The sequence below is a fragment of the Hyperolius riggenbachi genome, chromosome 1 (genome assembly GCF_040937935.1).
Source record: "Hyperolius riggenbachi isolate aHypRig1 chromosome 1, aHypRig1.pri, whole genome shotgun sequence".
NCBI lineage: Eukaryota > Metazoa > Chordata > Amphibia > Anura > Hyperoliidae > Hyperolius > Hyperolius riggenbachi.
Genome location: NC_090646.1, coordinates 328,374,535 through 328,384,696, shown reverse-complemented (window position 1 = coordinate 328,384,696; position 10,162 = coordinate 328,374,535). Strand labels below are relative to the sequence as shown.

At 37.6% G+C, this 10,162-nt stretch overlaps 1 protein-coding gene across 1 annotated transcript; it reads left to right on the top strand.

Moving 5' to 3' along the window:
* Window positions 1-573: 573 nt before the first annotated feature.
* On the top strand, window positions 574-9,840 carry LOC137517661 (probable inactive protein kinase DDB_G0270444). Its single transcript, XM_068234685.1, has 21 exons — window positions 574-616; window positions 1,082-1,144; window positions 3,510-3,573; window positions 4,168-4,172; window positions 4,279-4,341; window positions 5,024-5,086; window positions 6,171-6,233; window positions 6,391-6,454; window positions 6,502-6,506; window positions 6,609-6,672; window positions 7,046-7,050; window positions 7,167-7,230; window positions 7,279-7,283; window positions 7,385-7,448; window positions 7,498-7,502; window positions 7,604-7,667; window positions 9,152-9,214; window positions 9,369-9,400; window positions 9,478-9,540; window positions 9,702-9,765; window positions 9,813-9,840. The coding sequence occupies exons 1-21, from the start codon at window positions 574-576 to the stop codon at window positions 9,838-9,840; spliced, it is 954 nt and encodes a 317-aa protein (XP_068090786.1).
* Window positions 9,841-10,162: the final 322 nt, after the last annotated feature.

Sequence of the window (10,162 nt, the reverse complement as noted above, 5' to 3'; positions counted from 1 at the left end):
TTTTAGGAAAGGTGATAAAGGATAAGATGGAAGAGTTGGTAATGGGAAAGAGTAAATAAAGACTGAAAATGTAAATGAGAAAAAAATTTCTGCATGTCATTCTTTCATTTCACGACAGGTTATAGAAGATGAGGTGGAAGGTGGTGTAAAGGAAGAGGATGATAGAAGACAGCACAGGTAAGTCTGAGATAAATATAAGTCTGCATGTGTTTCATTGCAGGAAAGGTGATTGAAGATGAGGTGGAAGACGCTGTAAAGGAAAAGGATGATGGAAGAAAGCACAGGTGAGTCTGAGATGAGAAAAAATGTCTGCATGTCAGTTTTTTTTATTTCAGAAAAGGTGATAGAAGATGAGATGGAAGACTCGGTAAAGGGAAATATTGAATGAAGACTCCAAAGGTAAGTCAGAATCAAAGTCCTGCATGTCATTCTTTCATTTAAAGAAAGGTTATAGAAGATGAGGTGGAAAACGATGTAAAGGAAGAGGATGATAGAAGACAGCACAGGTAAGTCTGAGATAAACAAAAGTCTGCATGTCAGTTTTTCATTTTAGGAAAGGTGATAAAGGATGAGATGGAAGAGTCGGAAAAGGGAAAGTTGAATGAAGACTGCAAAGGTAAGTCAGAAAAAAAATCTGCATGTCATTCTTTCATTTCAGGAGAGGTTATAGTAGATTAGGTGGATAAGTAGGTAAAGAAAAAAGTTGATGGAAGATTGCAAAGGTAAGTTAGAGAAAAAATGTGTGCATATTAGTGTTTGATTGCAGGAAAGGTGATTGAAGTTGAGGTAGAAGACTTGGTGAAGGAGCACAGGTTTGTCTGAAAAAAATATGTCTGCATGTTAGTTTTTTTATTTCAGAAAAGGTGATAGAAGATGAGGTGGAAAACTGGGTAGAGAAAGATGATGATAGAAGACAGCAATGATAAGTTTGAGTGAAGAAAAAAGTCTGCGTGTCAGTGTTTTATTTCAGATAAGGTTATGGAAGATAAGGTGGGAGACGGTGTAAAGGAAGAGGATGATAGAAGACAGCACAGGTAAGTCTGAGAGGAAAAAAAGTCTGCATGTCAGTTTTTCGTTTCAGAAAAGGTGATAAAGGATGAGATGGAAGTGTCGGTAAAGGTAAAGTTGAATGAAGACTGCAAAGGTAAGTCAGAAAAAAAAATCTGCATGTCATTCTTTCATTTCAGGAGAGGTAATAGAAGATTAACCGGTTCGGCCTATCTGGACGAGCTTTCTCGTCCAGATAGGCACTGCTGCTGTCGCCGTCTCATGCGTGCGATTGGGCGTGCCCCCGCGCGTGCTCCTGCTTCCTGCCGCTAGCCCCCCGATCAGTGAATGGGAATATAATTCCCATTCACCGATCTAACTTCCCCGCAGAAATACCGACGCTTTCTCTCCAGAGAGCGCGGTATTTCTGCCCCCAGGAAACTTCTTCCCAGCATTTTAGTTCCTGGATGCGAGATCATTCGCATCCAGGACTTTTTTCACTGTGGCCATCTTGTGGACAAATAGTAAACTGCATCCACATACATTTTTAATAAAAAAAAATAATATTTTACATTTAAAATTAGCAGTTTCCCTCCCACACCAAAAATTACCCACATACACTTTTTTTTATTAAAAAACAACAACATAAATAGTTACCCAAAGGTCTGAAATTTTTAAATATGCATGTCAAGAGAATATGTTATTATATTATTTAAAATTATAAGCTTATAAATAGTGATGGATGCAAATTGAAAAAATGCACCTTTATTTCTAAATGAAATATCGGCACCATAAATTGTGATAGGGACATCGTTTAAACGGTGTAATAACCGGGACAGATGGGCAAATAAAATACATGGGTTTTAATTATGGTAGTGTATACTAATTTCAAACTATAATGGCTAAAAACTGAGAAATAATGAATTTTTTCTGTTTTTTTCTTATTCTTCCTGTTAAAATGCATTTACAGTAAAGTGGCTCTTAGCAAAATGTACCCCCCAAAGAAAGCCTAATTGGTGGTGGAAAAAACAAGATATAGATCAATTCATTATGATAAGTAGCAATAAAGTTATAGGCGAATGATGCGGATGCATGAGATTTTCGGCACTGCGGTGCTGAACCGGTTATATGGATAAGTAGGTAAAGAAAGAAGTTGATGAAAGATTGCAAAGGTAAGGCAGAGAAAAAATGTGTGCATATCAGTGTTTGATTGCAGGAAAGGTGATTGAAGTTGAGGTGGAAGACTGGGTGAAGGAGATATTTATAGAAGACAGCACAGGTTTGTCTGAAAAAAAATATGTCTGCATGTTAGTTTTTTTATTTCAGAAAAGGTGATAGAAGATGAGGTGGAAAACTGGGTAGAGAAAGATGATGATAGAAGACAGCAATGGTAAGTTTGAGTGAAGAAAAAAGTCTGCGTGTCAGTGTTTTATTTCAGAAAAGGTTATGGAAGATAAGGTGGAAGACGGTGTAAAGGAAGAGGATGATAGAAGACAGCACAGGTGAGTCTGAGATAAACAAAAGTCTGCATGTCAGTTTTTCCTTTCAGAAAAGGTGATAAAGGATGAGATGGAAGAGTCAGTAAAGGGGAAGGTTGAATGAAGACTGCAAAGGTAAGTCAGAAAAAAAAAGTCTGCATGTCATTCTTTCATTTCAGGAGAGGTAATTGAAGATGAGGTGGAAGACAGTTTAAAGGAAGAGGATGATAGAAGACAGCACAGGTAAGTCTGAGATAAACAAAAGTCTGCATCTCAGTTTTTCGCTTCAGGAAAGGTGATAAAGAATGAGATGGAAGATTCGGTAAAGAGAAAGGTTGAATGAAGACTGCAAAGGTAAGTCAGAAAAAAAAGTCTGCATATCATTCTTTCATTTTAGGACAGGTTATAGAAGATGAGGTGGAAGGCGGTTTAAAGGAAGAGGATGATAGAAGACAGCACAGGTGAGTCTGAGATGAAAAAAAGGTCTGCATGTCAGTTTTTCTTTTCAGGAAAGGTGATAAAGGATGAGATGAAAGAGTCAGTAAAGGGAAAGGTTGAATGAAGACTGCAAAGGTAAGTCAGAAAAAAGTCTGCATGTCATTCTTTCATTTTAGGAGAGGTAATAGAAGATGAGGTGGAAGGCGGTTTAAAGGAAGAGGATAATAGAAGACAGCACAGGTAAGTCTGAGATAAACAAAAGTCTGCATGTTAGTTTTTCATTTCAGGAAAGGTGATGGAGGATAAGATTGAAAGTCTGTAAAGGGAAAAGTTGAATGAAGACTACAAAGGTAAGTCAGAAAAAAAGTCTGGATGTCATTCTTTCATTTCAGGAAAAGTGATAAAGGATAAGATGGAAGAGTTGGTAATGGGAAAGGTTAAATAAAGACTGAAAATGTAAATGAGAAAAAAATTTCTGCATGTCATTCTTTCATTTCACGACAGGTTATTGAAGATGAGGTGGAAGGTGGTGTAAAGGAAGAGGATGATAGAAGACAGCACAGGTAAGTCTGAGATAAATATAAGTCTGCATGTGTTTCATTGCAGGAAAGGTGATTGAAGATGAGGTGGAAGACGCTGTAAAGGAAAAGGATGATGGAAGAAAGCACAGGTGAGTCTGAGATGAGAAAAAAGTGTCTGCATGTCAGTTTTTTTTATTTCAGAAAAGGTGATAGAAGATGAGATGGAAGACTCGGTAAAGGGAAATATTGAATGAAGACTCCAAAGGTAAGTCAGAATCAAAGTCCTGCATGTCATTCTTTCATTTAAAGAAAGGTTATAGAAGATGAGCTGGAAAATGATGTAAAGTAAGAGGATGATAGAAGACAGCACAGGTAAGTCTGAGATAAACAAAAGTCTGCATCTCAGTTTTTCGCTTCAGGAAAGGTGATAAAGAATGAGATGGAAGATTCGGTAAAGAGAAAGGTTGAATGAAGACTGCAAAGGTAAGTCAGAAAAAAAAGTCTGCATATCATTCTTTCATTTTAGGACAGGTTATAGAAGATGAGGTGGAAGGCGGTTTAAAGGAAGAGGATGATAGAAGACAGCACAGGTGAGTCTGAGATGAAAAAAAGGTCTGCATGTCAGTTTTTCTTTTCAGGAAAGGTGATAAAGGATGAGATGAAAGAGTCAGTAAAGGGAAAGGTTGAATGAAGACTGCAAAGGTAAGTCAGAAAAAAGTCTGCATGTCATTCTTTCATTTTAGGAGAGGTAATAGAAGATGAGGTGGAAGGCGGTTTAAAGGAAGAGGATAATAGAAGACAGCACAGGTAAGTCTGAGATAAACAAAAGTCTGCATGTCAGTTTTTCATTTCAGGAAAAGTGATAAAGGATGAGATGGAAGAGTCGGAAAAGGGAAAGTTGAATGAAGACTGCAAAGGTAAGTCAGAAAAAAAAATCTGCATGTCATTCTTTCATTTTAGGAGAGGTTATAGTAGATTAGGTGGATAAGTAGGTAAAGAAAAAAGTTGATGGAAGATTGCAAAGGTAAGTCAGAGAAAAAATGTGTGCATATTAGTGTTTGATTGCAGGAAAGGTGATTGAAGTTGAGGTGGAAGACTGGGTGAAGGAGCACAGGTTTGTCTGAAAAAAAAATGTCTGCATGTTAGTTTTTTATTTCAGAAAAGGTGATAGAAGATGAGGTGGAAAACTGGGTAGAGAAAGATGATGATAGAAGACAGCAATGATAAGTTTGAGTGAAGAAAAAAGTCTGCGTGTCAGTGTTTTATTTCAGATAAGGTTATGGAAGATAAGGTGGGAGACGGTGTAAAGGAAGAGGATGATAGAAGACAGCACAGGTAAGTCTGAGATGAAAAAAAGTCTGCATGTCAGTTTTTCACTCAGGAAAGGTGATAAAGGATAAGATGGAAGAGTCGGGAAAGGGTAAGGTTGAATGAAGACTGCAAAGGTAAGTGAGAAAAAAAAGTCAGCATGTCATACTTTCATTTCAGGAAAGGTTATAGAAGATAAGGTAGAAGACAGTGTAAAGGAAGAGGATGATAGAAGACAGCACAGGTAAGTCTGAGATAAACAAAAGTCTGCATGTCAGTTTTTCGTTTCAGAAAAGGTGATAAAGGATGAGATGGAAGTGTCGGTAAAGGGAAAGTTGAATGAAGACTGCAAAGGTAAGTCAGAAAAAAAAATCTACATGTCATTCTTTCATTTCAGGAGAGGTAACAGAAGATTAACCAGTTCGTCCTATCTGGACGAGCTTTCTCGTCCAGATAGGCACTGCTGCTGTCGCCGTCTCGTGCGCGCGATCGGGCGCGCCCCCGCGCGTGCTCCCGCTGCCCGCCGCTAGCCCCCCGATCAGTGAATGGGAATATAATTCCCATTCACCGATCTAACTTCCCCGCAGAAATACCGACGCTTTCTCTCCAGAGAGCGCGGTATTTCTGCCCCCAGGAAACTTCTCCCCAGCATTTTAGTTCCTGGATGCGAGATCATTCGCATCCAGGACTTTTTTCACTGTGGCCATCTTGTGGCCAAATAGTAAACTGCACCCACATACATTTTTAATAAAAAAAAATATTATTTTACATTTAAAATTAGCAGTTTCCCTCCCACACTAAAAATTACCCACATACACTTTTTTTTATAAAAAAAAAAATACAATTAAAAAAAAACAAAAAACAACATAAATAGTTACCCAAGGGTCTGAAATTTTTAAATATTCATGTCAAGAGAATATGTTATTATATTATTTAAAATTATAAGCTTATAAATAGTGATGGATGCAAATTGAAAAAAATGCACCTTTATTTCTAAATGAAATATCGGCACCATAAATTGTGATAGGGACATCGTTTAAATGGTGTAATAACCGGGACAGATGGGCAAATAAAATACATGGGTTTTAATTACGGTAGCGTATACTAATTTCAAACTATAATGGCCAAAAACTGAGAAATAATGAATTTTTTCCGTATTTTTCTTATTCTTCCTGTTAAAATGCATTTACAGTAAAGTGGCTCTTAGCAAATTGTACCCCCCAAAGAAAGCCAAATTGGTGGCGGAAAAAACAAGATATAGATCAATTCATTGTGATAAGTAGCAATAAAGTTATAGGCGAATGATGCGGATGCATGAGATTTTCGGCACTGCAGTGCTGAACCGGTTATATGGATAAGTAGGTAAAGAAAGAAGTTGATGAAAGATTGCAAAAGTAAGTCAGAGAAAAAATGTGTGCATATCAGTGTTTGATTGCAGGAAAGGTGATTGAAGTTGAGGTGGAAGACTGGGTGAAGGAGATATTTATAGAAGACAGCACAGGTTTGTCTGAAAAAAAATGTCTGCATGTTAGTTTTTTTATTTCAGAAAAGGTGATAGAAGATGAGGTGGAAAACTGGGTAGAGAAAGATGATGATAGAAGACAGCAATGGTAAGTTTGAGTGAAGAAAAAAGTCTGTGTGTCATTGTTTCATTTCAGAAAAGGTTATGGAAGATAAGGTGGAAGACGGTGTAAAGGAAGAGGATGATAGAAGACAGCACAGGTGAGTCTGAGATAAACAAAAGTCTGCATGTCAGTTTTTCGTTTCAGGAAAGGTGATAAAGGATGAGATGGAAGAGTCAGTAAAGGGAAAGGTTGAATGAAGACTACAAAGGTAAGTCAGAAAAAAAAGTCTGCATGTCATTCTTTCATTTCAGGAGAGGTAATTGAAGATGAGGTGGAAGACAGTTTAAAGGAAGAGGATGATAGAAGACAGCACAGGTAAGTCTGAGATAAACAAAAGTCTGCATCTCAGTTTTTCGCTTCAGGAAAGGTGATAAAGAATGAGATGGAAGATTCGGTAAAGAGAAAGGTTGAATGAAGACTGCAAAGGTAAGTCAGAAAAAAAAGTCTGCATGTCATGCTTTCGTTTGAGGAGAGGTTATAGAAGATTAGGTGGATGAGTTGGTAATAGTAAAAATTGATGGAAGACTGCAAAGGTAAGTCAGAGAAAAGAAATGTATGCATGTCAATGTTTTATTGCAGGAAATGTGATTGAAGATGAGGTGCAAGACTAGGTGAAGAAGATATTTATAGAAGACAGCACAGGTTTGTCTTAAAAAAATATCTGCATGTCGTTTCTTTATGATTTCAGAAAAGGTGATAGTAGACGAGGTGGAAGACTGGGTAGAAGTACATAATGATAGAACACAGCACAGGTAAGTCTGAGAAAATAAAATGTCTGCATGTCAGTGTTTCATAGTGTTTCATTGCAGGAAAAGTGATAGTAGATGAGGTGGAAGATGCTGTAAAGGAAGAGGATGATGGAAGACAGCACAGGTGAGTCTGAAATAAGAAAAACGCCTGCATGTCACTGTTTTGTTTCAGGAAAGGTGATAGAAGAACAGATGGAAGACTCGTTAAAGGAAAAGGTTGAATAAAGATGCAAAGGTAAGTCAGAAAAAAAAGTCTGCATGTCATTCTTTCATTTCAGGAAAGGTTACAGAAGATAAGGTGGAAGACGGTGTAAAGGAAGAGGATGATAGAAGACAGCGCAGGTGAGGCTGACATGAAGAAAAAAGTCTGCATGTCAGTTTTTCATTTCAGGAAAGGTGAGAAAGGATAAGATGGAAGAGTCGGAAAAGGGAAAGGTTGAATGAAGACTGCAAAGGTAAGTGAGAAAAAAAGTCTGCATGCCATGCTTTCATTTCAGGAGAGGTAATTGAAGATGAGGTGGAAGACGGTGCAAAGGAAGAGGATAAGAGAAGACAGCACAGGTAAGTGTGGGATAAACAAAAGTCTGCATGTCAGTTTTTCGTTTCAGGAAAGGTGATAAAGGATGAGATGGAAGAGTCAGTAAAGGGAAAGGTTGAGTGAAGACTGCAAAGGTAAGTCAGAAAAAAAAGTCTGCATGTCATTCTTTCATTTCAGGAGAGGTAATAGAAGATGAGGTGGAAGACGGTAAGACGGTTTAAAGGAAGAGGATGATAGAAGACAGCACAGGTAACTCTGAGATAAACAAAAGTCTGCATGTCAGTTTTTTTTCGTTTCAGTAAAGGTGATAAAGAATGAGATGGAAGAGTCGGTAAAGGGAATGATTGAATGAAGACTGCAAGGGTAAGTCAGAAAAAAGTCTGTATGTCATTCTTTCATTTCAGGAAAGGTTATAGAGGATAAGGTGGGAGATAATGTAAAGAAAGAGGCTAATAAAAGACAGCACAGGGGAGTCTGAGATGAAAAAAAAAGTCTGCATGTCAGTTTTTCATTTCATGAAAGGTGATAAAGGATAAGATGGTATCGGTAAAGGGAAAGGTTGAATGAAGACTGCAGAGGTAAGTGAGAAAAAAAGTCTGCATGTCATTCTTTCATTATAGGACAGGTTATAGAAGATGAGGTGGAAGGCGGTTTAAAGGAAGAGGTTAATAGAAGACAGCACAGGTGAGTCTGAGATAAACAAAAGTCTGCATGTTAGTTCTTCGTTTCAGGAAAGGTGATGGAGGATAAGATTGAACGTCTGTAAAGGTAAAACTTGAAAGAAGACTACAAAGGTAAGTCAGAAAAAAAGTCTGCATGTCATTCTTTCATTTCAGGAGAGGTAATAGAAGATGAGGTGGAAGACGGTTTAAAGGAAGAGGATGATAGAAGACAGCACAGGTAAGTCTGAGATAAACAAAAGTCTGCATGTCATTCTTTCATTTCAGGAAAGGTGATAAAGGATAAGATGGAAGAGTCGGTAAAGGGAAAGGTTGAATAAAGACTGAAAATGTAAGTGAGAAAAAATCTCTGCATGTGGTTCTTTCATTTCACAACAGGTTATAGAAGATTAGGTGGAAGGTGGGGTAAAGGAAGAGGATGATAGAAGACAGCACAGGTAAGTCTGAGATAAACATAACTCTGCATGTCAGTTTTTCATTTCAGGAAAGGTGATAAAGGATGAGATGGAAGACTCGGTAAAGGGAAAAGTTGAATAAAACATGCAAAGGTAAGTCAGAAAAAAAGTCTGCCTGTCATTCTTTCTTTTTAGGAGAGGTAATAGAAGATGAGGTGGAAGAAGGGAAAGATTGAATAAAGTCTGCAAAGGCAAAAGTCAGCAAAAGACAGCACAGGTGAGTCTGAGATGAAAAAGGTCTGCATGTCAGTTTTCATTTCAGTAAAGGTGGTAAAGGATGAGATGGAAGTATCGGTAAAGGGAAAGGTTGAATGAAGAAGATTGCAAAGGTAAGTAAGAAAAAAATTCTGCATGTCATTATTTCATTTCTAGAGAGGTTATAGAAGATTATGTGGATGAGTGGGTAGAGGAAGATGATTATAGAGGACAGCAAAGGTAAGTCTGAGATAAGAAAACGTCTGCATGTCAGTTTTTCGTTTCAGGAAACATGATAAAGGATAAAATGGAAATCTCGGTAAAGGGGAAGGCTGAATGAAGTATGCAAAAGTAAGTCAGAAAAAAAAGTCTGCCTGTCATTCTTTCATTTCAGGAAAGGTTATAGAAGATTAGGTGGAGAAGTGGGTAACGGTAAAAGTTAATGAAAGATTGCAAAGGTAAGTCTGAGAAAAAAAAATATCCATGTCAATGTTTCATTGCAGAAAATGTGATAGAAGATGAGGTGGAAGACAGGGTGAAGAAGATATTTATAGAAGACAGCACAGGTTTGTCTGAAAAAAAAATATATCTGCATGTTATTTTTTTATATTTCAGAAAAGGTGATAGAAGATGAGGTGGAAAAATGGGTAGGGGAAGATGATGATAGAAGACAGCAATAGTAAGTTTGAGTGAAGAAAACAGTCTGCATGTCAGTGTTTCATTTCAGAAAAGATTATAGAAGTTGAAGTGGAAGACAGTGTAAAGGAAGAGGATGAAAGAAGACAGCACAGGTGAGTCTGAGATAAACAAAAGTCTGCATGTCTGTTTTTCATTTCAGGAAAGTTGATAAGAGGATAAGAGGATAATGAGATGGAAGACTCGGTAAAGGGAAAGGTTGAATTAAAGCGGACCCAAACCAAACATTTTTTTAATTAAAAATATTTAGTTGCACCGCTCTGACACATACAAAGATAAATAAACACTCCTTCAAACCTATGATCATTTCAGTGCATGCTTTTCACCTTTCTCTTTTCATAGCTAGGGTTATACTGGGGGCAGCCATTAGCAATTCCTCCATTGCCAGACACCATCTACTTCACCAGTTTGCCGGAAAAATCCCGGCAATTTGAAAGGAAGGGAGGGGTTTCTCCAATAAATGTGAAATATTTTATATTTGTCATCATGCAG